Genomic DNA, 27014 nt, shown 5'->3' with positions numbered 1-27014 from the left:
TGTTCTACACGCTGGTTAGACGCTGAACCGCGAGAATCTCCTCGGTCACGAGAGGCATCGTGCTTGTCTTTGCATGAGGATAAATGCAGAAGATCAGAGCAAAGCTGAAAGTGCAAGAGGGCCGAGCGGCATCAAGACTTGTCGGGAGGGAAAATATCTCGAGCGCTATGTTCATCAGCACGCTTCATATCGATGAATGGTTGCTAGACCGCTCAAGATTGATCTATCATGCAAAGCAATTGCAGGAACATTGACGTATTTTCCTTCAGAGGATGTTGGAGTCATGTCTTCCTAAATTTCAGGAATCAGAATATGCATTCCGAGAAATGCAATGTGCCTCTTCTGTCACTCTGTCCGCAGTAAGTTGACTGATCAAATCGCGACAGAGTGGCATAGTACCAAGTTCCAAGATCGCCGAAGAAAGCCATACATGTAGAGAACGAGCTCATCCGGATGCTGCAAGGCCGAGGACCTCAATATGCACTCGGATGGAGCAGAATGTGTTGATTAGGTGTGTATGCGGCGACCGAAGCTGATTGCCGTACTTTGCGCGACATGAGACGGAAGCGGGTCCAGCCGCAAGGATCTTGGCGACTAAACTCCGAAGTTGACTCTCTGATTCGTTTCTCGATCACCACGCGTCACTCCCGACCACTCAAAGATGCCAAAGGTGTGTCTCAAGTCTCTATAGAGCTGGACATTCACGATGAGGCTGGCACAGGCTGTCAGATCCTGGACGGCAGCGACTTGAAACATGCAAGAGTTGCTAGATCAGAGATGCCTGTCCTGCATCCCGTACCTCCATGAGCTGATCACGCCAGTCTACACTTCTTTGCAGCTCACGCTCTCGCACTCGCTCGAAGCAGCGCAATCGCTCCTGTTGCCGACTTCGGCTTCGACTTCTGCCTCGACTGCGGCCACCGGCAACTGCCTCCCGATCTGGGCTACGCTTCCCGCCGACGTGCTCACACCTGTCATTGCCTTCTTGAGGCTGACCAACGGCGCGAGAACTGGAGAATGCTTCTTGCTCGAAAGTGCAGTCAAGGGTGAAACCGCTGGCAGGTGGAGTTTCGTGGGAGCCAGTAAGTGTAACAATTTCCAAGTCGGCCGAACGTATCAGTCGAGCCGACATCGTCATTCGCGACAGACCCGCAAAAAGTATTCCGAAGCGGACCCAACGATGAAATCAAGGGAGATCCCCTCGTTCCGCTCGAGAAAGTGCTCGACGAGTACAAGTTTATCAAGCCTCATGGTGCTCCTCCTTTCACCGGTGAGTCTCCTCTGAACGTGTGAGATGTTTCCAACACTCGAGCGCTTATCCCGCCTCCTCGAATTTGTTTCTCAGGTGGTGCGATCGGTTATGTCGGCTACGACTGCGTGCACTACTTTGAACCCAAGACGGCTCGGGATTTATCTGACCCGATCGGTATTCCCGAATCTGTCTTCCTCCTGCACGACACGATCGTTGCATTCGACCACCTCTTCTCGACCGTGCGGTTACTCTCGCACGTCTACCTGCCGCCTTCGACCACTTCGTCTCCCGAAGCAGTCATCGCAGAGTCCTACAAAGCCGCCGAAGAGAAGATCGCCGATCTCGCGAGGAAACTGACTTCGACTGACCCTCTCCCCATGGTCGATCAACCCAAAATCGACTTGCCGGCACCGAAAGCTGTCAGCAATGTCGGCAAAGAAGGTTACGAACGATTCGTGACGAGCTTGAAGGGCAACATTGTCCAGGGACAGATTATCCAGGCGGTTCCGAGTCAAAGGCTTCGACGGGAAACCAAACTGCATCCGTTCAACGTCTACCGGTAAGGATACTCGCGAGGACTCAAAGCTGAGCATAATCTGAGAGCTGACTTATCGCGTCCACCCGCTCTCCTCAGACACCTTCGTCAACTCAACCCTTCGCCCTACATGTTCTACATTGACTGCGGTCAAGGTCTTCGGCTGGTCGGTGCGAGCCCCGAATGCTTGTGCAAGGTGGAGACGGGCAAGGTCGAGAACCACGCGATCGCAGGTACCGTGCGGAGAGGCAGAACCGCCGAAGGTACTTTCCTTTTTACCCTGTCAGCGCTTTTCCGTGTCGCTGATGGGATTCGCATGTCCGGACGTCCTTCAGAGGATGCGTCGCTCGCTGCTGAACTGTCCGCGTCCATCAAGGATCGAGCGGAACACGTCATGCTCGTCGACCTCGCTCGCAACGATGTCAACCGAGTTTGTCAACCCGCGACGGTCAAAGTCGACTCGTTGATGCAAGTCGAGAAGTTCTCGCACGTGATGCATTTGACGAGTCAAGTCAGCGGTATGCTACGAGATGGCATGAACAGGTCAGTCTCTTTCCATCCGGCTAGGTCCACCTTGTTCTCCTGTTGATAAAAACGATTCACACTTCTTCATGGCTAGGTTCGACGCGTTCCGTTCGATTTTCCCCGCGGGCACCGTCTCGGGAGCTCCCAAGATTCGTGCGATTGAGCTCGTAGGCGACCTCGAGCTCGAACGACGTGGAGTGTACGCTGGCGCGGTCGGCCACTTTGACTTCGCGAACGACAGCATGGACACGTGCATCGCAATTCGAACCATGACGTTCAAGGACGGCGTCGCTTATCTTCAAGCGGGTGGAGGTATCGTGTTTGACAGTGTCGAGGAGGACGAGTACATTGAGACGGTCAACAAGCTGGGAGCCAACGTGAGATGCCTAGAAGCTGCAGAGGGTGAGTGATAGATTCCGATCTCAAGCTAGCTAAGATTCATGCTGACTGTCCTCGGAGTATCGTAGCCTACTATGCCGAAGAGCAAGAATCGCAATAGAATATTTTCATGTAGCAGAGTAGTACGACGTCTCGCATAATAGCTGTTAATGCACAAGGTGTGACTTCAAATGGTGGAGGGAGAAGAATCCGTTAATACCTGGCGCACAGATCGCTCGGCAGGCACCCCTCGCGCTCCCTTTCTTCTCAGAGTTCCGGGGAGTGCGCACCACCCCAACGTCTTTCTCTCTTCACGTTACAACAGTCTATGGAGATGCCCGAACTGATAACAGGTACGTCACTCGCGGTTACAGATCGGGCCGACTTGGGGACCTACACATAGCATCTCTCAACAGCTCGCGATGTCTACACGGTGTACGCCCGCGATACACCCTTTCATCTCTCCCGTAGCCAAATCGAAACCGACTCGCCAAACTACTTCACCTCCGCCTTTCTCGCGCACGACTTTACCGAGACAAAGACGCGGGAGTTTCGGGTTGACCAGCATCCTCAATTGTTCGCGCTGATTGTCGAGCACCTGTCTGGGTACCCCATCTTGCCCCTTCAGCGAGCTGTGCTCCCTCCGTTCCTGTCGATCGAGACGGCCCAAGCTGCTCTTCTGCGAGACGCTCAGTTCTTCGCTCTCGAGCAACTCGAGGCACAGCTCGAGGCACTGCTGGTACCGTCAACCCCTAGCCCTAGCCGGCTTCCGCGTACAATCTCTGATATTTTGCGCGGCGAGGCCATCTACGACCTTGATAGGCTTGCGGAGGACGGAGATTTGGTTCTTGACAACAAGGTCTTGCGCCCTTTCCACTTCTCCAGCCCTCTACCGCTCAAGGACCTTGATGTCAAGGCGCTGTTTCTTGTGAAAGCCATTCCCATGACGTGCGTCTTCTTTCTTGGCGCTTAAGGGGTTCTCAGATAGCTAAGATTGCCTTGTGAGCCGACAAGCAGTTTCTCCCTAGATGGTCATCTTGATCATCACACGCCTGACGCCAGCTCTACACTCTCACTCCGTGCAAAGGTTCCCTCTCGACAGCTCCAGGCAACCCTGGGTTCCGTCAGCCTCGAGTGGCAACCACTCTCGAAGCGGTCTATGCACTCTGTAGGATCTGCCTTCAAGCTTAACGGTGAAACCTTGCTGATCGACACGCTTGAGGACGCTTTCGTTGCGACACTCCTCTCTGGCGCTTCACCTGCCGTCATCAAGCTTGGATCAGCCGAAGCGTACATTCGCAAAAATTGGATGATGCCCTGTCCTACCCTCGACGTGCTTGCCGAGACCTTGATCGTCTCGATCGATGCGACTGGTCAAAGCCAAGGCAGGTATCACACGGCTCGTGCGACCATTGTCTACGCAGATCTCCTAACTACCGAGAAGTTCACCAGCCTCCGCATTGAATCTGCGATAGCGGTCAGTATCTGATCGGCTGTTCTTCCTGTGCGGACTTTGTCCTGATCGATTCTCTCCTTTTCACTATAGGCGTGCCTCCCGCCATGAGTCTGTCATTGAAAGAACAGAAGGAGTGTTCTGCAGTATGTTCGGACGTCTAAGCTTGTGCAGGAGTATTGAACAAGTTCGCGGCGTCTCGGGAGTCTCCGAGAATTTATAATTGCTCAAGCTTGCACTTGACATCGGACGAGTCAATTGGTCAGATCTGGGAAGCCGTTCAGATCCCGCAAGTGAAACCCAATTCGAACGCCACGAGTGTCCGGGCTCGGACCCAAAGGATCCGCAGTCTCTCACAGACTAGTCCTTTTTCAACGATTTCGTGCAGCGTGAACGAGTCGGTAGACCAGTCACGGCTGATGCGAGCTCGGCAAGACAGCGTCACGACAGGAATCTTTGAACCGGGCTCAAACTCATTCGAGCTTCAGAGCGCGACGCATGTTGGCGTTCTCGGTTTTCGGTCGGTGACGCCAAATAGGTAAACTTAATATGCTCAGCGAAAACCAGGCGATTGCGTAGTCAGAGTGACAGCTGGTGACAGGGGGGAAATTCCCGCGCCAGAGGCATCGCGACGCAGTTTCTCCTCCACCATCAACGATCTGCACATAGAGCGCCCAACGCGCTCGTCATCTCGGCCGAAGGGGCCTTACTATCCCATCAAGAGCGGGCAAGCAAGTCCAGAGCGAGCCAACATCGCAAGAACGCTTGTTGTAGATCAACAACACCTCGGCCGCAAAGCCTTTCCAGTCAAGACTCTATCGAGCATAGCTTTAAGCGTAAGTATGGACCTCTCATATGCGCGTCCATGATCCGCGATGCGAGGGTAGACGCAACGAGGAAGGAGTCTGCAGGAGGGTCTACCGGAACGAGATGTACACTCGTGCGGATGTCTGCCAAGACGGGGAGATACCCAGGCGTGCCGTGCTCTAGAACGGTGATCAGTAGATGAATACAAGGTGTTGACTTGGGTTCTTTCGTATGGGAACAGATCCACCCACGACGACCAGGATGCTTCAAACGCGACCACTTTTGTCCGCCCTGCCGACCAAGACGCCTCGGCGTCGAGTTCGAACACCCACTGTGCAGTCAAACTTGCCGCCGGCGCGTGACCTGATTGGTCCTCCTTGTCCTCTCTCGAACCTTCGTCCCGTGTATTATGCCCCTCTGTTCCCCTCCCTCCACAACCCGTCTACCTGGTCTACCTCGTTCCAAGCTGGGGACACATCTGATTCGGCTAGTCCACCTCCAAACCCGCATCCATACTCGCTGTCCGAGTTCCCTTCATCTTCGCTCTCGCGAGCTCCGAAACAACAGAAGCTCTCGCGGTTGAAACAGAAGTTGCACTCGGAAGATCTCGAGTACCGGCTCGCTCGATATCGTTTCGACAGCTTCAACCAAGATTTCTGGGTTCGGATCAACACTCAGTTCCTGCAGTCTCGAGATCGATATGTCGCTGCGAACCCAGTCACATCCGGAGGAGGAGGAGCCTCTGGCATGGGAGAAGATGTTGACCTCGCTCCGTTCTACGCTGAACATCTCGCACGTACCAAGAGGATGTACCAACAGTACAACACGAAATTGTGGAGGATGCAGGCGAAATTGATCGGACTCGCCGTGAGGGACGTTTTCAGGAGGATGCGGTGGAACTGGGCCGTGTGGTGGGCTGGAGGGGAAAAATAGTAGAACAACAAGTGAACAAAACCAGATACCTACAACTTTGGGCCAAGAAGCGATTTTATCCCATGATTTTCCGGAGTCTGCCTACTTCGACCTTGTCACCACTTCCCGGATCTGGGATCCAAACTTTGCTCAAAGTGCCTTCGCGAGCTTCTTCAACCTGTTCAGTCGATCTCAAACACTTGTAACAAGCGACTATACCAGATGGCAGTGCGGTCGGGTTCTCGATCGCACCCCCGTGAATCGGACAAACGCCTTTCCTGAGCGACCCTTCTGTCGGAGCTTGGCGTTGAGGTGCTTTGAGTGCAGGTTGAGAACCTTTGCCTCCGCCGCCTCGTCTCAACCTTCCGGCGCCCCCGGTCGGTGAGTACCACCACTCGAGGAAGCGGAATCCAAAGATCGCCATGGGAAGTGCGAGACTGAGCGAGTCGAGCGCGATCCGAGGGGACAGCGAGAGCAACCGGCGGAGTACGAGACCAACGGGAGGTCGGGTCGTCGGTGGGGACGAAGGTGGTGCCGCGAGCAAAGTGGTCAGATACGAAGGTACAGTCGAGAGATTTTGCTAGCAATGCACACAAGACAGGTTGATATCAATCGAAACGTTGAACGTGAGGAATGGACAAGCGAGAAAGACATACGTAGTCTTCTTGACCCATTCGGCGAACTTCGATTCCGAATAGCTTGAACCAGGGTCTCCAATGTGGTGACCGCCCAAACAGATATCTCAGGTTGTACACGAGAAGGTACATCTCGTAGAGCAGTGTGAGGTATGGGTAAGACTGCTTGAACAACGCTTGCAGGACAAGCTTGGCTCGAGCCTTGAAACATTAGGAGTTAGCTGCTAGGCTATGACGGACCCGTAACTTGGAGACAACCTGGACCCACTCTTCGAGACAAGGACACGTTCCTCAGGATTGCGAGAAGCGACGTTCGGGAAGAAGTATCGCCGAACAAGTCCGAATCGACACCACCTCCTAACCTTTCGAACCAGTCTTGCGCTTTTGTCCGCAGGTACGGCAACAGTACCTGCAGTGATGTCCGATGAGTACATCGCCCATTGACGGCAATCAGGAAGAACAACGAACGAGGAAGACTAGACTGCCTCGAATCTCCCTGCGACCCAGCCTGTCACTCTTGCCCGTCAATTCGAACGCGGCCTTTGTCCGCTCCTCTCGCGCACCTCCACCGCCTTTGCTGAGCACCTTGCGTCTCTTGAGCCCGTAAAAGTTCTCGGCAAACGACGCCGAGTGATGCACGAGGTAATGGCGCTCGATGAGCAGCATTGCGAGCGCGAAGAGCTCATCGTGCGAATTGACGATGCGCAAGAGGTAGCGAGGGTTGCGTTGGGCAAAGACCTAACGAGCTCGACGCGGTCAGTCAGAGGCTCACGTCGGAAAAGCAAGTGGGGGCGAGCAGCTCGTATACACTCACCGAGAGGACGTAGCGCACGACCGGGCTCAGCAGATCTCGCAGTTGCTCTGCAACAGGATGAAGCCCGTTCAGTTGAGCCTAGCGGACACGACGGCAGGGTTAAACTGACCTTGAGCAGCGAGTTCGAACAAACTCGGACGATACGCATCACTCTGGTGCGAGAGGTCCGTCAGGTACTCCATCTCTGCGCCTGTTCTTCGTTTGCCGATGGTCTGACGGTCGATGAGCGGAGGGCGAAGGGTTGGTCGAGGCGAAACCGCGCAACCGGCTTTGCTTACACCCGGTCTTGTTTCCTACTCGTCGCTGGCTCTCGCTTGAATCGACTGCTAGCTGGTTCAGGTCTCTACATCAACCGACTCGCTCTGAACGCTCGCGAGAATCCGGCAGCAAGTCCGCGGTTGGCTCGGTTCGCTCGCCGGCGCCCCTCTTGCTTGCACAAGGTGCTGTCCGCTCAGGCTCGCTTGCTCCCGATCATGCCCTGTACTGCTGGATTCGAGCTATCGACTCTCTTCGATTGGTGCGGCTGCCGATGTCCGAAGACAGGTCAGCTTAACTCGCATAGCCCGAGCCCGGCCTGCGGGTGAGAACCGACATGCTGACAACGCTCGCGCATTCAAAGGCTCGTAAGAACAGTCACCGTGACTGGTAAGTCCTGGCCCTTCTATGGCTGCCGAATGGAGTCCTGACGATAGGAGGCTCTCACAGTTTCTGGCGCAGGTCAATAAGCCTTACCTTGTATCGGCGCTTCTACCTGTAATCAGCCTCTCACGTCTCCGCTTCGCAGATGATGTGATCAAGCGCGACGTCTTTGCGCTACCTCGCCCGTTCCCGATCCTGCAAGTCTTCGCGCCAATTCCCGCCTCGACCTCTCGACTGAATCACCACCATTCGGCGCAAACCCCAATATCGATCCATGAAGGTCCAGCTACAGTTCCCACACTCAAGCCGCATTGGAGCAACGGCGGCAACGATACTGCAAGCTGGAGAGTAGAATTGGAAGAGGGAGGCTGGGCACGGATCAAACTTCACGACTTTGCGAAATATCGAAGGAAAGACAAGGTGCGTTTGCCTGTACCTTGAGCTCACATCGGGACTCAGGGACCTTTTTGCATCTGTCAAGGGCTTCCTGGGCGAGGTAACACTGCCAGACTTGTGGACACTGTTGCCACGTGATAAACCTGGCCAAGGTGATACCATCTGTTCTTCACGTCTTGAAGCAGACTAACGATATACCCGTCTATCCGCAGAAAATCTCGTCAGGCAACTCGAGAAAGGGGCCGAAAACGTCGCCGTCAGCGGGTCCCTGGCATTCAGGATCAGCTCGGACGAAATACCGAGATCGCTGCTGACCACGGAACGACCTCTGGTTGAGGCGATCACGCTGGATACTCCACAGCACCTTTCATCGTCTCGCCGACAGAATCCCGGCAGAAGCGACCTCGTATCGCTTTATCCGGAAAGTTTCGTTGTTCCGCATCGCTCTTCTCCACTTGCACAAGGGCATCCGGAGCCGCAAAGCCGACCGCCCGCATCGCGTACGACTTCAGACGCAATCATCGAAGCTCGGACGTCTCAGCTGTCAGCTCATGATCGTGCAACAGCTCGCGGCCACCTCGCAGATCGATTCGGGTCTCTCGATGCACATCCGACGGGCGTGCAACGTCGGATGACTCTTGCCGAGCATCGCAGGGCGGAAGCTGTCGTCCGACCTCTGGACGACGCGCTCGCGAGCTCGGTGGAAAACCCACCAAGCGTCACAGCGGGACAGTCGATCGGGACAGAACTGGAGCGACTGTCCATCGTCAATCGTGTTCCGGCAGCAGAGCCAAGTCGTCGAGACACTGCCCAAGTAGCAACCCCACCAGATGGGCTCGGACCACTGCCAGAGGGATGGGAGATGCGAACCGCACCAAACGGCAGGAACTACTTTGTCGATCACAGCACGAGGAAGACAACCTGGTCTGATCCGAGAAAACCGCGGTCTGCTCGGCGAGCGCGGGCTGTGACTGGTCATTCGAGCACGACATCGCCAATTGCAGCTCAGTTGACCCAGTCCGTCGAATCCGAGCATGGGCCTTCAAGAGTGTCGAGCAGCATCGACGCTGGATCGTCTGGTCCCGTAGAGACCCAAACGGCGACGGCGACATCGACTACTACTACCGCGACGGCGACTCCAGACGATGCGCTTGGCTCTCTTCCCTCTGGGTGGGAGCGACGTGCTACTCCTCGAGGTCGCCCGTACTGGGTCGATCACAACGTAAGAATTCCCTTTGGTCCCATTCGGCTGCTCAGCTGAAGGCGCGATCCGTTTGCGCTCAGACCCGTACCACAACATGGGACGACCCGCGCGTACCGTCTCTTCAACCCGATAGTGACCAGAGCAAGCGTGACTTCCGTCGCAAGCTGGTATGCGTCCCTATATGCCAGTCTCAGCTCGCTAGCATGCTGACGTATTCAGTATAGGTGTACTTTCGCTCTCAACCAGCACTTCGGAGTGATGTTGCAGCAGGCGATACTCGCATTGTCGTGCGCAGAAACAACCTGTTCGAGGATGCGTTCTCTGAAGTCATGCAGCACAAATCCGCAGACCTCAAGAAACGTTTGATGATTACCTTCCGAGGCGAGGAGGGTGTCGATTTCGGGGGAGTATCGCGCGAGTTCTTCTTCCTCCTGTCGCATGCGATTTTCGATCCAGGATATTGTCTCTTCGAGCCAGTGAGTCATAAATCCCGTCTAGGGGAAGGGAAAAAATACTCGACTCGCAGACTCATGCTCGACTGCCTCTGCAGACGGAAAAAGGAAACTATACCCTCCAGATAAATCCCCTCTCGAGCGTCAATCCTGAACATCTCGACTACTGTAAGCATCTCAGCAAGAGCTTTTAAGTCACGTTTCTTTCGCTGACAGCGCCCATCTGCTCGGTGATATAGTTCAGTTCGTTGGACGCGCAGTCGGCTTGGCCATTTTCCATCGCCGGTTCCTCGACGCGCATTTTGCCACGTCGATCTATAAAGCAGTCCTCGACAAACGAGTTGGTCTCGAAGATATGGCTCTCGTCGACCGACAGTTGTGGCAAAGTCTGAGCTGGATGGCGTAAGTTTGATGGCTCACCTCGTAGGGGTGATCAAGGCTCACAATTTGTGATGCGTCCGAAGTAACAACGATATCACCGATGTCCTCGATCTCGATTTCACTTCGCAGTACGAGTCGTTCGGAGCCCTTGAAACCCTCGAGCTGAAACCGGGAGGTGCCGATATCGCCGTCACTGAGGAGAACAAGTTGGAATACATCAGCTTACTGTGCGAACACCGACTAAAAGGTCGAGTCGAATCGCAACTGCAAGCGCTCAAGGCGGGTTTGCACGAGATCGTCCCGCTCAAAGAGCTCAAAGTCTTTGACGAGAAAGAGCTCGAGGTAAGCTTGTCTCCCACAGCTACCGTCAAACGCAGCGAGCTCAGTATAAGAGTGTTGAATTTCAGCTGCTCATTGGCGGTGTCGAGACGATCGACGTTGAAGATTGGGAGAAAAACACAGAGTACAGAGGGTACGATGCTCAAGATGCTCTAGTTGGATGGTTCTGGGCAGCCGTGAAAGCCTGGCCCGCGGAGAAGCAAGCTCGTCTCCTCCAGTTCGCTACGGGAACCAGCAGAACTCCTGTCAACGGGTTCAGAGATTTGCAGGGCAGCGACGGTCCTCGAAAATTCACAATCGAGAAGGCGCTCGGGTCGACCCTGTCGTTGCCCAAAAGTCACACGGTACGTTTCGATCACGCGTTGTCATCAACTCCCTAATATGTACGTTGCTCCCCCGCTCGCAGTGTTTCAACCGCATCGACTTGCCAGCTTACGATTCAGCCGAGATGTGCGTCGGCATGATATTTTTTCCTCGTTCTTTTTCTCCGACATTTCCGTGTAAACTTTGGTCCGCGCGATCGTTTGCCGCGCTACACGATTTCGGACGAGACGTTGGCGCCATGGATTATCGCACCCGTAGCAGGAAAGAATCCAGAGCTGACTCGCCCGTGTCTGTTCGGTGCTGACAGCCTCCAGGACAAACTCGCTTTCGCGCTCGATGAAGGATCGTCGGGATTCCACAACGAGTAGACTGTATTGCTGACGCTGAGCTCAGTCATCGTCATCTTGGGGCAGCTATAGTACTCAGTATTGCCATGGTCTATTCCCGTTTTTCGGTAGCGCTCTATCAGCTATGTCGAAAGCGTACGATTCGATTGCAAGGTTGCCGTTCGCTCCGCCTGATGTCTGACGGGCGAAATCACGGGACCAGGCAACGTTGATCATCCTCCTACTCCGACAAGGGATTGCGTCTCGTCTTCGTTCCGCGTAGCGCAGAGGGCGGGTCCCGTGAGCAATCGACTGGCCGACCTGCAAAGCGCGCGATCTCTCGTCCTATTGTGCGCGCGTGCAAGCGAGCGATCTGCTTCTCGGTGTGGAAGTTCCTCTTGCGTGCCCTCGGCTACAAGTTCGATTTCCGTCGGAAGTTTGCAAGACGATCTTCTTTGAGAAGGCAACGGGACTAACGAATGATCGGGCGTATCGATGAGATCGTGCCGACCATGCCGATGTAGCGACACGTTACAGGCTACAGCACGCTGAGCTGCAGGCAGCAGCGCTCCGTCACCGTCTGTCCCCGTCGTTGCGATTGGTTCGAACGATTTCGCGCAGGAACACCTCTCTGTGCGGTTGAGAAATCTGTCCACTCGCGAGACATGTGCAGGGGTGCGGGTGTTTCAGGCTCGTACAGTGCACCGCGAGTATGATGGGCGTCTAGAGGAAGTAAAAGGACTGCGTCGGGCCCTGTCATTGCGCTGCGCTACACATGAGACCGTATTGGAATCTCGCTCGACGCTGGCTCGACGTGGGGCAATATCAATAAACAGGACCGACACGCAACAGTTTCAATCTGGCATATTATGATACCGTATGGACTGTCTTTGAGGGTTCAGATACTGGAGCGAGAACGAGCTCGGACGCTTAATCAAGGAAATTGGCAATGATAAACACACCTTTTTTCGGTTCCCGATCGCGGATCTGCGTCGATCCCTGGATAAAGCGTGGCCATTGGGCGAGCCATCGCGACGAAATGGACCGGCACCGTGCAGGGACTCGCTCGTCTTGTTCGAGCTTGCGAGCAGTGCGCACGACTGTCTCGAGGAGCGCTTCGCGAGCGCGAGAAGGTCACCAACGACTGGCCCGACAAAGTGGGACTCCTTCAAACGTTGCGGGTGTTCATCGATGGCCCCCAGAGACTCGCCCCAGTTTTCGAAGGGGTCCGCAGGACGTCTTCGTTGGAATTGGGCAGCAACTCGTTTTGCGCCTTCCTGACTCCCTGCGAATTCAACCCCATACAGTACAGTACCTGCTGCTCTAGGTGTTCCGGCATGGAATTTTGCTCTGGACGCGCAGTGAGCGGGCCCACGCAGGGTTCGCACGCGCTCGTATTGTCCTCGGCCAGCGGCTTAGCCCTGCTTGAGTGTCAACTGGAAGAGAAGGTAGATTACAGTCGCTCGGCCCGAGACCACAAAGAGCGACAAGTGCGGCACAGCACTGTATCAGTCCGCGTGCGAACGAGGATCACCGTGAGGCCAAACGAAGCTAGAGGTCCGGGAGGGTGATTATTACGGTGCGAGAGCGCCGTCAGGAACGCCCAATTTTTTTTTCCATCACAGCCTCCAAGGAAAGTGCGTCGGAATCGCTCCCTCCACTTCGCGCGTTCCTCGTTCTTTACCCCACTCGCACCGTCCCTCCCACGGGCGTGCTCAGTGTCTGCCAGCAGCCCTTCCGACCAAATACCAATCTGCCACTCTCGACAAACTCGGACGTGTTCCCCGGTCAACCCCGCGTTCCCCAGCGTGTGTCCCGTCACTCGTCGATTGGAGCGCCGATTCATCTTTGCGAAAAGCGGTCTTGTTGGCCGCATTCTCGCCGCGAAACTCTCGCCAGGCAGCAAGCTGTCGCGCCAAGATCAGGCCTAAACACGAACAGGTGAGAGTGGATCCCCCCTGAATTCGCATTCGTTCAGGCGGTCAAGCGCAGGACAGAGCGAACCTCGGTCTCGAGCTCCTCCATCGGGCTCACGCTGACTACCTTTTGAGCCATCGTCTCTGCACTCCTGGACAGCAGCCGCCCGCCTCCGCAGCGACTTAGCGTCGCGATCCTAGAAGCTCGCGCGCGAACCGCATCGGCAACTCTTCATCGAGGACCAGGTCAGTCTCCTGACCAACCCATTCCCCCAGGAATTTTTACCCCTCTCCATTCCCATCCCTGCCCCTGCATCGCGCGCGCGTTTACGGGAGACAGGGGTCGTCCAGCGCGACGAGCGCTTCCCCTCGCGCTCTCCCCTTCAGAGCTTCGCCGCTCGGCGCCGAGCCGCAGTCACCGGCCGGCCCACCTTCGCAACCCTCTCACCACGCATCTCGTACTCGTCGAGGGACCCTCAGAGCTGACCATGGACTCGGGTCTCGCGCGCAGCCCTTCGGTGCCATCGACGCGGAACCATCTCGGCTTGTCTCTAGCTCCAGTCTCTCCCACTGCGCTCGCTGCTCCTACCGCCTCGCCCACCTCGCCGTCGCCGTTCTACACCTTCGCCGAGAAGACTGGACTCGCGCGCCCGCTCCTCGCCTCGGCGCCCCTCCTCCGTCGCCCTTCGATCGAATCGCTCGGACTCCCCTTCGCGCTCCACTCGTTGCAACTGCCTCCGACGCCCACCTCCCCGAACGCGCCCATGCCGTACGCTGTGCCCGCCGTGTCGACCTCGCCCGTCGGGACGATCACCCTCCCGCCCAGTGTTCCATCGGTCCCGACCGTGGGCTCGACCTCACCTGCCAACTCGGCTCCTCCCTCGCTTGCTGCCTCGCCCCGCGCCGAAATGAAGCGTCCAGTGCGGCATCACCAGCGATCACATTCATCCGACCCGATTGCGAGCACGAGTAACTTCATCTTTGTCCAGCCGGCTTCACCGGATGACCACTCGCGCGGGGTGCACGCGCAGAAAGCGTTCACCTGGAGCACGCGAGATGCCGGCGCGATCTCGCCCACCTCGCCTTCGGCCGTACCGCGACAACCGCGACGCGTCAAGCTGTTCGCGTTGACCCCGGCGAAACCGGAATCGCCAGGCCTAGTCAGCCCTGGCGGTTCTTCGCAGGACGAGTCGTCGAGCGGCGAGCGAGCGCGATCGGTCACGTCGCCTGTAGCGACGTCTGATACAGACCTCACTCCGCGAGGACCTCCCGCGGATGAGAGCGATTTTGCGCACGCATTCCGTCACCATCGACCGCGCGGATCGGTCTCGTCGGTCACTTCGTCCTCAACCGTCGACGATGAACATCCTTCTCGCAAGCCGACCATGATGGTCAGGAAGAAATCGGGCGAGCTCGTGCGGCCGTCTCTCAAGACGGACGGCATGAGGCGCGACTTCTCGAAACCTCGTTCGGCACCAGCTACTCCGCTGTGTCCAAAGTACGTCCACTTCGACACTCAGCTCGAGCACGTGAAGCACTTCCTCGCACAGCAACGACCTGCGGCAGTGTCGAGGAACGGAAGCCCGGTTGAAACCGAGACAGAGGACGAGCCCGAAGCGTTCCCTTTCCCCGCCATGGCGACTGCCCAGGCTGGCAAAGTGAAACTCGTGCTGCCGAATTTCCCGGCTCGACCGCCGACCGAAAACGACGCGTACGTCGAGTCGCTCGACATGGCGTCCGATGGGAAATCGATTCGAGGTATCGTACGCGTCCGGAACTTGGCGTTCGAAAAGTGGGTCGCTGTGCGGTTCACGCTCGACCACTGGCAGACCGTGAGCGAAGTATCGGCCGATCACCACGAATCCATGGGACAAGGCACAGATCGATTCATCTTCACGATCAAACTGCAAGACTTGCTCGCACGGATCGAGGAGAAGACAATGTATCTGGCAGTACGATATACGACGGCAGGGCGCGAGATCTGGGACAACAACGACGGTCAAAACTATCGCATCGAATTTAAGAAGGGCGCGCCTCCTGCAGCCCGCTCTTCCGCCTCGTCAGCGTTCTCCGGTTTGAACCCTCCGAAGCGCTCGGCCTGGAGCGTCGTCAATGCCGGACAAGCTGCCGACCGTATGGCGGATCTCCGCCGCGAGCTCGACCGACTCGTCAAGGAGGACAGCTTCGATCACGATGACAGCAACGATCTGGTCGAAGAGACTCGCTCTTCTCGCCCTCATCGCCTCGACACGAGAAGTCTTACGGATGGAAATGTCTACAGCTTTTCGAATGCCCTCAAGATGTACAGCCCTGCGGAAAAGCGGGTTGTCTCATCGCCTCAGCCTTCCCAGGTGCGTTTCTCGCTCTGCTTCTGGCATCGACCCCGGATTTTCACTGACTTGCGTTCTTCGCCGTTGCACAGGCCGGCTCTTCGCTCACTGCGTTCTTCGATCCTGTATCGACCTCGCCCCAGCGACCCAAGTCCATGCCTTCAACCTCTTCGCAGTCGAGAAAGCCTGCGTACCCTGGTCACCTCACGGGTGGCATGCCCAGCTCGCCTTACGATTCCGCTGCCCCGGTCATCAATTCTCACGGCGCTCCCGTCTTGTCTCCTCGGCCCCATATGCAGCCCGATTTCGGTTTACCCTCGACCACGACCAAGGCGTACTTTTCGCCTGCTCTGTATGGCTCGAATGCACACCAGCCCTCGGCCCCGCCTGCCGATCAGACGTACTACGGCCCTGCACCTTCGACCTATTTCAACAACTTCTTGCCGCTTCAGGACGAGACAACGCACTCGCCCGCGCTTGACCTGACTCCTTCGTCCACTCCCGTTCCGAACGGTGATTCGAGCGTTCCTCGAGTCAGGTACGCCTCGTACCCTGCCGGTCCTCAGGGCTCCGGACTCGCCGGATTGCATGCATCCGTCCCTTCTACGAATGACATCTCGCCGAAGACAAAGTACGCTCCTCTCGTCCCGCCTTCGTTCCGTGACAGTCGCGAACCCTCTCCTGCTGCGTCACCCGCCCTCTCCCCCGCCATGTCGCCGTCCGGATCACCTCCCCGAGTTCGCAGCCCATCGCTTGCGAGTCCTCCCTCGGAAGAATCACTTTGGAGTCCGAGCGCGAGTAGCACGGACTCGGTCGTGACGAGCTCGTCCCGAAGGAGTGAGGACTCGATGAACAGTATACTGAGCAGCCCGGAGAGTGACGCTACCAGCGTGCCCGACAGTCCAGCTTCGGCGTCACTTCAGCTCAAGGAAGAGAAGAAGTCGAAAGGGCCGCGCCCCAGCAATGCTCTCGAGTTCTCGCACTTTCTGGATCGCGTAAGCGTCACACTCGCTGCCCTTCGCTTCTCTTTCCCACGCATGCTGACCCTCGTTCCTACCATCAGTACCGCTTTCACCTGAATGCGAACGGCTCTCCCAGCTCGCTCGGCCTATCTGCACCGATGAATTCGTCGCAGCAAGACTTTTTCGATTTCAGCTCTTCTTCGGTCACTTCGTCGCAATCACCGACCGACTCGACCCTCTCTTCGGCCTTGTCGAGTGCCGCGTCTTCTCCGACGCTCGGTGCACCGACTCCGCGCCGGCTTACGCCCTTGTCAAACAGTTGCGGCGCCGGCAACCTTACCCCTCCGAAAGCTTTTGGCGACGATCGATCTTCACCCATCTCTTGATTAACTGCGAGTCTTGTTCGCCTGTTCCTGTCGCTCTCCCCCGAAACATCCCCGACTCGTATATAGCCTCGGAGTTGCCCTCAACATGCTCTCCACGAAAAAAAGGGAACGAATGAACCCCGCCTAATCTTTCACATACAACTCTGGCTTCGGCCGCCTCGGTCAATTTTGTCTCCTGCGTTCGTGATTCCATTTCCCCTCCTTGCAGTACCTAGATTACCCTCTTTCTCTCTGTCGTTAGTTTATATCCCTCTCATCTTTTTTTTCCCCCATCGTTCTTTCCTCGCGCGCGCGCCTTGTGTCTTGTTCGACCCGCTCCTCTTCAGCTCTGTCTGGCAATTTCCTGGCATCTACACAGCATTCGCCCACCGTTCTCTGGTTTGACCTTTTTCCCAATTAGCACCTTTTTTCCCTGTGCATCTTAGGTCCTGTATCGATTATCATTTTTCCGTTTACAGTAGCCCCGAGCGCTTTTTTCGCTTGTACATGTTCTTACACGCGCTTTCTTTTTCTGATCACCTGCTCTCAAGTCGCTTTCGTGGCCTCTCTCTTCCGGTGATGACGAGAAAGTAAAATCCTGATTGTGCCCGCCAGCGTGAAACCGCTTCTTGGTCTTCCAAAGCTTGCTGGGGGCTATCAAATTCGTCAATCCACACCACGAACGCTTCCCGCTTTTGGCACGCGTACGCTCTCTCTCAGGCGACGAGAATCGCTCGACCCATTTCGTCGACCCAAACGAGATTCCTCCCCTTGAACCACTTGTCATCATCATCGTGATCATCGTCTCGCTCTGTTTCAATGGTCGAGTTGGATCGATCAGGATCTGTCGAAACTGCGAATTGACTCAAGAGGGTTCTGAACGCCAATGCCAAATTCGCTTCGATCGTAATCTTGATGTAATCCGGCATGACTTTTGGGTCATCCTCGTCGTCGTCTTCTTCACCTTGTCTAGTCGATCGTGTTGGTGGAGAAGAATTCAGGATACATGAAGCGCGTAAACGACCAAAGTTTGAAGTGCGATGAAAGTACGACAGGAACGACCACAACGTGACGAGTCTCGCTGAAGTCCATTCGATTGGAAGAACCGGTTCCGATCGCTTGCGGTCCAGTTGTTCGAGAGATCTCTGACCATGTCGAGCTGGGTCTTGTACAAGTGGAGATGGACGAGAGGTGTACCAGATGGGTCGTGAAGTGTGATCGATCGGTAAAGGTCCCGAGATTGGGACCAACCAACTCCCTTGTCGACCTGGTTGAAGGAACTCGGCAGTCTTGGGAGACGCGTTCAAACCGCTGACCGGGTCCGAGCGCGAGATCGAGACGGAAGACCCTGTGGTACGGGACCCGAGTGCAGGATCGACAAAAGAGTGGAGGATTCGACATGGGTGTTGACGACCGAGGTAAGGTTCGGGAGGCTTGAAAGGGTCGACAATGTGATGGTACGGCTTTGCGAAAGACGAAAACGAGTCCGAGTTCAGCGAGACTCTCAAACAGACGATCAGGAAGGGAAGAGACGAACAGGCGGAATGCAACGCTGAATAGCACCAATGCCGAGTGCGGGATCTTCGCGTGCGAGGGCACGTTCAGACTTGGCAGGCGGGGCGTCTTCGGGAGTGGCGGGCACGAGCTCTTTCGCGCTCTTTGAGCGAGTCCTGGATGTTGTTGGAGGTCGAGGCTGATCGAGAGGCGTTGATACAATTCGTTTCCTGGGACTGGTGCTCTTCTCGCTCTCGCTGTGATTTAAACGAGAGGTTCGTTCCGCGAGGTCGGCTTTTCGGGGTGACTCGATGCGCACTTTCTTTTTGACTCGGGCCGCGCCCCCTACGTCGTTCTCGGGCACGATGGGATCGGGATCAGGTGGACTCCAGTGCTGAAATTCGGGCAGGTCGCTCCAGTCGCCAGGAGAAGCAGGAGCAGGCGAGCGAGTTCGCCTGCGCAGGATGTGACTCGGAGGCGTGGTGATATACGCACGGGTGTTGGCTATGTAAACGCGTGTTGAACGAGCGAGAAGGATTCAAGCGGCGAAGTCAAAGCGTGGTTGAGTGACATTCCATCGATCGGGTGTCGGACAATTGCGTTCACTCACGCAGGTTTGGCAGGGGTTGCGTCTTCGTCCAAGCACTTACCGAATGAGTCGCCGCTGGTGCAGGCGGGAGTACGAGAGTGCGAGCGCTCGCAGCTTGATCGAGCCCGACTGAGCTCTTTCCGGGAGCCAGTCGCGTGTGCAGCGTGACGATGTGCCTTGCATCCATCCTGTGCGCAATATTACGCTTTCCGCATTATCGTCAGTGAAGAGTGAAGCGGAAGCGAGTGATTTGGTCATCAAGTTCCTACGGAATCCGATCAAGCGGCTAGCCTTCTCCGCCTCTTCAGCTATTCACCTGACTCGGCAATGAACTCCTCGACGCCTGACAACGCAAACCCGGTAATCCACTCGACTGCGTCCGGCTCGAGGCGCCTCAAGTCGACTGCGTTCCTCGACCTCGACTTTGCCGCTCAGCCCGAGTGGGACGCCTTCGAACGTGAACTCGCATTCGGCCAACACGATGACACTTACTCGAGCTACGACGACGCGGAAGACATTGATCAGGACGAGATCTTTGGTCAGTTGCTCTGCTCCTGTTCCGTGGCGGTGCCCATTCGCGGGCTGTGCATTGATCATCAACGGAACTCGGTACAGACCTGATTCGGTCAATCTCGGACCCTGAACATCCTCTAACGCTCGAGCAACTTGCCGTCGTGTCGGCCTCCCAAATCACCGTCCAGAATGGCAAACGACCTCAGGTCCTCGTCGAATTCACTCCAACCATCCCTCACTGCTCCATGGCGACTCTGATCGGTTCGTTCTTTCATACTCGCGTACTCTCTCTCGCACAGGCGATCTCATACCCTGATTTCTAGGTCTTTCCCTGCGAGTGCGGTTACTTCGTAGCCTTCCCGAGCGTTTCAAGGTCGACATTCGGGTCAAGGAAGGGACTCATCAGAGCGAGAACGCAGGCAAGTCATCGCTCAGATTCTGCCTCGGTTAGGGGGATTTATTCTGACTTTTCCTCCCTGCTTTTTTTTTGCGTCGACTTCAGTGAACAAGCAGTTGAACGACAAAGAGCGAGTAGCAGGCAAGTCTACAATTGACCAGCGTTACATCCTACGCGAAAACCTTTCAGAGACTGACATGCGAATCGGGGCAAAAACTCCACAGCGGCACTCGAAAACACGCACCTACTGTCGGTAGTGCAACAGTGTTTGTCGACGGCAGATCAGAGAGGGAACAGCGAAGCTTGATCTCTTTCAAGAAGTATTCACCTGCAGCCAGCCTTGCGATTGTACATCAACAACCTTGTAGCTTTTTCCCCGGAATTGCGTAATGCGTCACCGACTTGATCGTCTCTCGTCCGAGCGCAATGAATACGAGGAGAACACGGAACCCACTCTTGAATCTCACAGGAAGAGGCCGGCACTCAAACAATCGCTTGCACCAGAAGGAAAAACAGAAACATTGACTGAGAAAGCGAAACACAGATTTTCTAAATAATCTAATCGTTCTTGACCCGAACGTACTACAGAACAAGAAATATGTTAGCTGGCAGCACTTTCCAGAGATCTCGACTCTCTCGACATTTTTCTGAGCGACCACTTACTTTGGTTGCGATTGTACCGTCTTTGAGCGTGAGACTTTGCGGCTCCCAAGCAAAATTGCCCAGTTTTGGCAAGACGATCCTCCACACTGCCCAATAAACTGTTTTTTGAAGACATAGGCTCACGAGTCAGCTTGTCCCATCTTGCTTGGAAAAGAGCTCGAGAGAGAAAGAAGACTTGCCGAATCCAGAGACAAACACGGCGATTCCGACAACGGGGTACAACCAGTATGGCAACGGAGGCGTGTCTCCCACTCCGTTAGGAGGTCTCAAGAATGGTACCACCAGTAGGAACACTGAAGCTGCGAGGTAGAACAGGACGGCAGGTAGGAAAGCTTTGATCGGGCGGTTGCGATCCGGTTCTCGGAACCGCAGGTACAGCAGTCCACCTGTGACGAGAAGAGCGATTATCTGTCCAGGATACCCTTCGACGTCTGGCTCCCACGAATCACGACAAGGTTTCGGTCAGCTTTTCCGCTCGCATTGACAGCCAACTCCAAGTCCAAATCCAGAGGAACTGACCTAGGATGAATGGGTAAGCGATCTTGGCGGGAGGACCAAGGATGATAATTAACGACGGGATCAAGTGGACTGGAAGCGCATTCGGATGTCAGCACAGCGAAATTCGATGACCATGCTGGGTGACTCACCGATCAAGCCTGCAAACGGCGACCGACAAGGCCAATTCGACGCGAAGAATTCGGTGAATGGGAACAATCCTTCTTTAGCGAGCTCTGTGACAAGGTGGAGCAGGAGTTAACCGTGAGCGGGAGCTTTGCACGAGAGTTCCCGCCAGAGACGAACCTTGGTTCACCCGAGATTGGGCAAAAGTAACCGTCATGACATTGCCGTACGCCGAGAGCGCGACAAACACGCTGAAATCGCCACTCGAAAGAGATCAGCTTGGTTCCGGTCGGCGGTCACGAAACGAGACACTTTGCTTACGACAACGCCCGTTGAGCCGCCCGACCAAACACGACGCGGAAATAGTAGCTCGCAACCGTGACGCCAGAAGCCTTGAGATCGTGCACATTGACAGCGGCAAAGTAGGAAATGTTGGCGAGAATGTAGAGAATGGCGCAGAGTCCGAGCCCGAGAGGTCCTGCGATCCGGATTGTTCGAATTGGGCGCTTGACCTCGTTGAGAACGTACGTCGCATTCGACCATCCCGAATAAGAGTTGATGACTTTGAACAGGCCCGAGGCCCAGAAATACGCTGAATGCGTTGTGCCGTCGAACCCGTTGCGGAAGTTGGCTTTCGGATCCGGAATCGACTTGATGCCTCCCGCGAGGACGACCCATCCCGAAATGACGACGAGTAGCAACAAAAGGATCTTGAAGATTGCGAGCATGTTCATGATCCGAACTCCCCACCGAGGGACAAAGCCGTGAATTAGCGTGATTGAGAGAATGACGGCAACTGCAATGCCACGCTCGTTCCAGGTCGTCACGGTGCGCTCGGCCGCCACGAGAATATTGGACGCAAAGACGATACAACCTTGCGTGAGAGTGATTGTCAGCTTTGACCCGCGTGCTGATGGAACCGAAAAGCGAGGCGGAACTGACCGCTCGCTGTGAACCCGAGCACGACAGCGTTGATGCCAAACAGTGCCGTCATGAGGAGCTTGGGCCGCTTGTAGACCATCTCGAGGTAAACCTTTTCGCCGCCACTGCGAGGGAACATGCCCGCAAATTCGAGGTACACGTACAGTCCACAGAATGCCGTGACGGTTCCCTGCATCGGCGAAGACATGAGCTCGTTCCATACAGGAAGAACGACTTTCCGATCTGAGATGCTCACAAGAACCCATAGCATCATGGCTGCACCGAGCGATCCGACGGCATTCAGAATGGATGACGGTGTCGAGAAGATTCCAGTACCGATGATACGACCAGTGATGAGAAATGTAGTCGACCAACTGGTCCGACGCATGTTGACCGGGAATCAGTACGTGAGCTGTATTGCCGCAGTGCGGTATGGCGAGACTTACAGTCCGAGATGGCGACCGAGTCCTGCATGCTGTTCAAAGCCTGCGGGTTCGTCGGTCGTGCCCGTCAAAGTGCTGACGATCGGCTCGCCATGCTCGAGCGAAGCAGACTTTTTCGTGTCGTTCGTAGTCAACTCCGAAGTTGAGGTGATCGAGCTTCGTCTCGAAAAGAGGTCGAGCGGCATCGTGCCAGTAGTTTGTCCTCGACGAGAAAAGTATGAAACAGAAGGAGAACTGAACTCGGATCGATATGCTTGTCCAGCGCAAGAGATTCGACGACGTGCTCTCAGACTCGGATTCGCGAGAGGCGCGAGATAGTGGGTTGAGACATTCGCGCTAGCGTGCTCTGCGGTTCTGGTCTCGTGTCTAAGGGTTAAATTAGGTTATCGCGCCAGTCTCGTGCTGAGAGTATCCATTTATAGTCCAGCGATTGCGCCATTTAGAGCGAATATCTCCCTGCGCACAGACAGTTCAGGAGCCTGCATACTCCAGCACGAACGGTCGAGGTAATGTCGCAACATACTGCGTAGTCGCCCAGCTCGGGCAATCAGCGAGAGGCGTTGGTCGTGAGCAGTCGACCAGCGAGCCGGCCTCGAAGGCTCGAACAGGAGAAACGATGAACACGTCACCCGCCCACCGCAGCGGAGGGGATCTCAGGCAAACATTCCAGACAGCTACGACTTGCACGTAACGACCACGACCGCAGTAACACGGCCCGAATGGCTTCTGCTTGGGAGTTCTGGCTAACGCCAACCATCTCGCTGTCGCTAATCATCGAGGCAGAGAGCTCTGTGCCTTCCGTCACCCGGTTCCTCTCGCAGTGGGCCCTGTACTTTCAACCTCGCCTGCTCGGACAGGCGCTCGACTACGAGATCGAGCAGCGACCTCAACTCGAAGTCATCTCGGCCGGGACTCTGAGGGTTGTCGACTACGCGTACTTCCGTCACGTGCTATCGCAGCAAGTTGAGTAAACTCACTCGAGCAACGCCAAATCTAGGGCTAAACAAGGTGTGGATGTATCAGAATACTGAAGGGTACCAATCGCTACAAGGCGACGGCCCGTTGTCTGAGATTGCAGCAAGTGAAAGAGTAGAGAATCCCTCGACGGTTAGAGCTTTCATAGCGTCAACCGCAATTCTGCGCAAGACTGATCCATTCGACAATTGCATCACGACAGCAATATGAGCTATTAAGGTCTGCGCTCGAGCGGGTCGAATCGACTTATGCCCTCGTCACTGCTGCGTCGAATGGGGCGCAACAGCAGTTTTCGCCCGATGGCAGCTCAGATGACGATCTGAAGCGGTTATGGAAACTGCTGAAACCGGATCTCGAGCTTCCAGGGCTCATAGGCAAACACTGGCAAGAGGTTTGGCTCTCTCGTCTCATCATCCGTGTAGAACCGTAACTCACACTCATGATAATTTCTACAGCTCGGTTTCCAGCACGTCATACCTTCGACTCGATCCGACAGACCTCATCGAAAGCTGATCAGGGTGTTTGAACAGAAACGTTTCTCCAGCAACTGATTTTCGGGGAGTCGGCATGCTGGCGTGAGTGACTCGCTTGAAGCCTTGGAACGTGTCGGTACTGATACTGTCCCGATCAGGCTCGAATCGCTCCTGTACTTTGCGGTAACCTATGGTGAACGTGCGTGCGAGATCGTCGACGAGGCCGTCAACGGCGGGACACACTGGTACAGCTCAGACGCAATTGCACGCAACCGTGCCGAACTGACATCCAGATCGATCTTGGAAAGGTATCCTCTTGCGCTCGCGAGCATTCACATGACCGAGTTTGCGCTGGATCTCGCAACAAAGGTGAGTGATCGACCTGATGCGACTGGTGCAAGATGCACTGATAACTGAACCTGTAGACGATTGCAGCGAGATCTGCAGCTTTTCCTGCTGCGCAGCGTACAAGCGCCTCGCGAGGCTCGCGCTGCTTCGGCGGAGCGACAGGACTACACTGCTCTACTACGGATAGCCTCGGATTTGTTGCTGCTTTTCCATGAGCACTGGAAGCAAGGGTCATACACGGTCATGCGTGAGTGTTCTCCTCGTGTGCGAGTGTTCTGACGCGTTAACGCGAATCTTGCGTCTTGTCGCGTCGGACAGAATTCGAGCAAGTCGAGAGAGACTTTCGAAATGCCCTACGGCCATGGATTAGGCGTGGTGTACTGGATGGTCGGGCGCTCGGATGGGAGAAATGGGATGAGGGTGGCATCAAGCTCGACTGACCGTCCGCGCTGGTCGTTGCTAAGCCCTGTTGTAGTACTTGGCCTGTCGTATCTATCACTGCGGAAATTACGGATTCTTGATCAGAACGAGGTATCAGCAAGCCGTTGAGGTGCAAAATGTGTATACATTGTTCAGGGGGTTTAGAGCCCATGCCGCTCGGGCCTGCTGGATCCAGAGACGCACCATCTTGTTGCGAGGAACGGATTCTGGGGCTCTGCGGACAGTCTTAGCTAGGGAGCCTGAGCGTCGTACTGTCTGGAAAGCCCGGTCATCGATGACAGCGAAAAAGCGGAGACCCACATGCAGCCCGAGTCGATCGATTTGAGCAATTCTAATTCAAAGGTATTGTCGGTTACTTTTGCTGCAATCGCAACGTCATCACGGGACCTGGACCCTGAAATCCAGTTGTCGGGCCAAAAACTCAACACGGGCGCTGCCTCTCTTCACCTCTCAACTTTTCTGCTACTCTACACCGACCACACACTCCAATCAATTACAAAATGGGTCTCTCCGACATCGTCCCCGTACGTGCTCTTCCTGGCATAGTGCACGCTTGCAGAGGAACTGACTGGCTTGCTTGGCACGACAGGCGTTCGTTGACGTTCCATCAACTTTCCCGACCTGACCGCCTTCTCCCTTCTGACGCTATTCTGCCTTGACTGATGCAGTGGTGTTGTTACCGGCAAGAACTTGATCAAGCTCTTCGACCACGCCCGTGAGAACCACGTGAGTTTTCATCGTTTCTGATTCGCTCTCCTTCGGAACGGAACGGGCCGCGGTGCTCGTACCGGTGGGATCAGTCCGCATCCGACGCCGCATGAGTATACTATGACCTGTACTGACTCGGTATGATCTGCAACAGTACGCTATCCCCGTGAGTTGAGCGATATCGGGCGCCATCTGTTTCGGATGCGCGTCCTGGATTCCCCGTTCGGATCCGGCTTTCCTGACTTGGCCCCCTCTTCCCTTCTCCTGTCGTTTCCTTTGTCCCCAGGCCTTCGTAAGCTTATATGCCTCGTTATTGAACACATTTTGGTCCCCTTCGCTAACATCTGTTTCTCTCGGTAGAACGTCACCTCGTCCTCGACTGCCGTCGCTGCCCTCGAGGCTGCCCGTGACAACAAGGCCCCTGTCATCCTCCAGGTCTCGCAAGGAGGTGCTGCCTACTTTGCCGGAAAGGGTGTTGCCAACGACAAGCAACAAGCTTCGATCGCTGGTGCCGTTGCCGCCGCTCACTACATCCGTGCCATCGCCCCCACCTACGGCATGTGAGTCGACCGCAATCGATGACTGCCTTGCGACCAACGACTGATGTATCTACGCTTGAATGTGTGACAGCCCCGTCGTCCTCCACTCTGACCACTGTGCCAAGAAGCTCCTCCCCTGGTTCGATGGTGAGCGCGCATTCACAGTTATGTGCCCGAGAATTGTAGCTCATAGTCTCTACAGGCATGCTCGATGCCGACGAGGCCTACTACAAGAAGGAGGGAGAGCCCCTCTTCTCGTGAGCGATTCATTCTGTATCTTCACTTTTCTGCCGAGGCTCATCTCGCTCTGCTCCTTTTCAGTTCCCACATGCTCGACCTCTCGGAAGAGTCCAAGGAGGAGAACATTGAGACCTGCAAGAAGTACTTTGAGCGCATGGCCAAGATTGAGCTGTGGCTCGAGATGGAGATTGGTATCACCGGTGGAGAGGAGGACGGTGTCGACAACTCGAGTGAGTGCTCCCGAGGCTACGCAGTGAGGCTAGTCAACTGACAATCTTGTTTTCGACAGGCGTCGACAACGCTTCGCTCTACACTCAACCCGAGGACATCCTCGAGATCCACAACGCTCTCTTCCCGATCTCGCCCGCGTTCTCGATCGCTGCCGGTTTCGGAAACGTCCACGGTGTCTACAAGCCCGGAAACGTCAAGCTCCAGCCCGAGCTCCTCGCCAAGCACCAGGCTCACGCTCACGAGCAGCTCAAGTCGGAGAACCCTCTCCCGATCTACCTCGTCTTCCACGGAGGATCTGGCTCGACCAAGGACGAGATCAAGACTGCCGTCGAGAACGGTGTCGTCAAGATGAACGTCGACACCGATTGCCAATGGGCATACATGGAGGGTCACCGTGACTACTTCCTGAAGAACCAAGAGTACCTCAAGACTCAGGTTGGCAACCCCGACGGCGCAGACAAGCCGAACAAGAA

The 27014-nt window shown here is 55.6% G+C and overlaps 11 protein-coding genes across 11 annotated transcripts; 8 read left to right on the top strand and 3 right to left on the bottom strand.

Moving 5' to 3' along the window:
- Positions 1–754: 754 nt before the first annotated feature.
- Positions 755–2811, top strand: TRP2 (anthranilate synthase TRP2; the record flags this gene model as incomplete). Its single annotated transcript, XM_076678057.1, has 7 exons — positions 755–1082; positions 1148–1270; positions 1346–1811; positions 1887–2050; positions 2123–2330; positions 2407–2714; positions 2780–2811. The coding sequence occupies 7 exons, from the start codon at positions 755–757 to the stop codon at positions 2809–2811; spliced, it is 1629 nt and encodes a 542-aa protein (XP_076534655.1).
- A 207-nt stretch (positions 2812–3018) lies between these two features.
- Positions 3019–4179, top strand: JCM15063_002153 (uncharacterized protein; the record flags this gene model as incomplete). The annotated part of the gene is made up of 3 exons (XM_076678056.1): positions 3019–3043; positions 3107–3638; positions 3753–4179. The coding sequence occupies 3 exons, from the start codon at positions 3019–3021 to the stop codon at positions 4177–4179; spliced, it is 984 nt and encodes a 327-aa protein (XP_076534654.1).
- A 1032-nt stretch (positions 4180–5211) lies between these two features.
- Positions 5212–5883, top strand: JCM15063_002152 (uncharacterized protein; the record flags this gene model as incomplete). Its single annotated transcript, XM_076678055.1, has 1 exon — positions 5212–5883. One exon carries the CDS (start codon positions 5212–5214, stop codon positions 5881–5883), a length of 672 nt encoding a protein of 223 aa, XP_076534653.1.
- Positions 5884–5938: 55 nt separating this feature from the next.
- On the bottom strand, positions 5939–7493 carry PEX12 (ubiquitin-protein ligase peroxin 12; the record flags this gene model as incomplete). The annotated part of the gene is made up of 6 exons (XM_076678054.1): positions 5939–6442; positions 6519–6698; positions 6766–6906; positions 6966–7235; positions 7312–7358; positions 7421–7493. 6 exons carry the CDS (start codon positions 7491–7493, stop codon positions 5939–5941), a joined length of 1215 nt encoding a protein of 404 aa, XP_076534652.1.
- A 347-nt stretch (positions 7494–7840) lies between these two features.
- JCM15063_002150 (uncharacterized protein) lies at positions 7841–11414 on the top strand (the record flags this gene model as incomplete). The annotated part of the gene is made up of 13 exons (XM_076678053.1): positions 7841–7854; positions 7931–7956; positions 8096–8370; positions 8432–8498; positions 8559–9568; positions 9631–9717; positions 9775–10026; positions 10101–10170; positions 10242–10404; positions 10467–10725; positions 10791–11066; positions 11129–11172; positions 11354–11414. The coding sequence occupies 13 exons, from the start codon at positions 7841–7843 to the stop codon at positions 11412–11414; spliced, it is 2604 nt and encodes an 867-aa protein (XP_076534651.1).
- Positions 11415–14052: 2638 nt separating this feature from the next.
- Positions 14053–16966, top strand: JCM15063_002149 (uncharacterized protein; the record flags this gene model as incomplete). The annotated part of the gene is made up of 3 exons (XM_076678052.1): positions 14053–15639; positions 15711–16613; positions 16682–16966. 3 exons carry the CDS (start codon positions 14053–14055, stop codon positions 16964–16966), a joined length of 2775 nt encoding a protein of 924 aa, XP_076534650.1.
- A 695-nt stretch (positions 16967–17661) lies between these two features.
- On the bottom strand, positions 17662–19215 carry JCM15063_002148 (uncharacterized protein; the record flags this gene model as incomplete). Its single annotated transcript, XM_076678051.1, has 3 exons — positions 17662–18408; positions 18483–18943; positions 19050–19215. The coding sequence occupies 3 exons, from the start codon at positions 19213–19215 to the stop codon at positions 17662–17664; spliced, it is 1374 nt and encodes a 457-aa protein (XP_076534649.1).
- Positions 19216–19355: 140 nt separating this feature from the next.
- On the top strand, positions 19356–20245 carry CIA2 (iron-sulfur cluster assembly protein CIA2; the record flags this gene model as incomplete). Its single annotated transcript, XM_076678050.1, has 5 exons — positions 19356–19566; positions 19644–19802; positions 19865–19960; positions 20044–20079; positions 20163–20245. 5 exons carry the CDS (start codon positions 19356–19358, stop codon positions 20243–20245), a joined length of 585 nt encoding a protein of 194 aa, XP_076534648.1.
- A 482-nt stretch (positions 20246–20727) lies between these two features.
- JCM15063_002146 (uncharacterized protein) lies at positions 20728–22771 on the bottom strand (the record flags this gene model as incomplete). Its single annotated transcript, XM_076678049.1, has 8 exons — positions 20728–21032; positions 21121–21189; positions 21249–21332; positions 21403–21473; positions 21544–22096; positions 22165–22333; positions 22400–22517; positions 22590–22771. 8 exons carry the CDS (start codon positions 22769–22771, stop codon positions 20728–20730), a joined length of 1551 nt encoding a protein of 516 aa, XP_076534647.1.
- Positions 22772–23305: 534 nt separating this feature from the next.
- On the top strand, positions 23306–24822 carry JCM15063_002145 (ELMO domain-containing protein; the record flags this gene model as incomplete). Its single annotated transcript, XM_076678048.1, has 8 exons — positions 23306–23533; positions 23610–23693; positions 23764–23987; positions 24092–24136; positions 24193–24279; positions 24343–24403; positions 24470–24629; positions 24701–24822. 8 exons carry the CDS (start codon positions 23306–23308, stop codon positions 24820–24822), a joined length of 1011 nt encoding a protein of 336 aa, XP_076534646.1.
- A 301-nt stretch (positions 24823–25123) lies between these two features.
- Positions 25124–27014, top strand: FBA1 (fructose-bisphosphate aldolase FBA1; the record flags this gene model as incomplete). The annotated part of the gene is made up of 8 exons (XM_076678047.1): positions 25124–25347; positions 25492–25549; positions 25686–25697; positions 25892–26091; positions 26162–26217; positions 26273–26327; positions 26392–26540; positions 26600–27014. Coding segments are annotated over 8 exons (1169 nt in total), but the record flags the coding sequence as incomplete, so codon positions are not given.

This window comes from Sporobolomyces koalae (assembly GCF_050403365.1).
Source record: "Sporobolomyces koalae JCM15063 DNA, S_koalae_JCM15063T_v1_ctg12, whole genome shotgun sequence".
NCBI lineage: Eukaryota > Fungi > Basidiomycota > Microbotryomycetes > Sporidiobolales > Sporidiobolaceae > Sporobolomyces > Sporobolomyces koalae.
The sequence above is the reverse complement of the archived record's forward strand: the minus strand, read 5'-3'. Positions and strand labels throughout refer to the sequence as shown.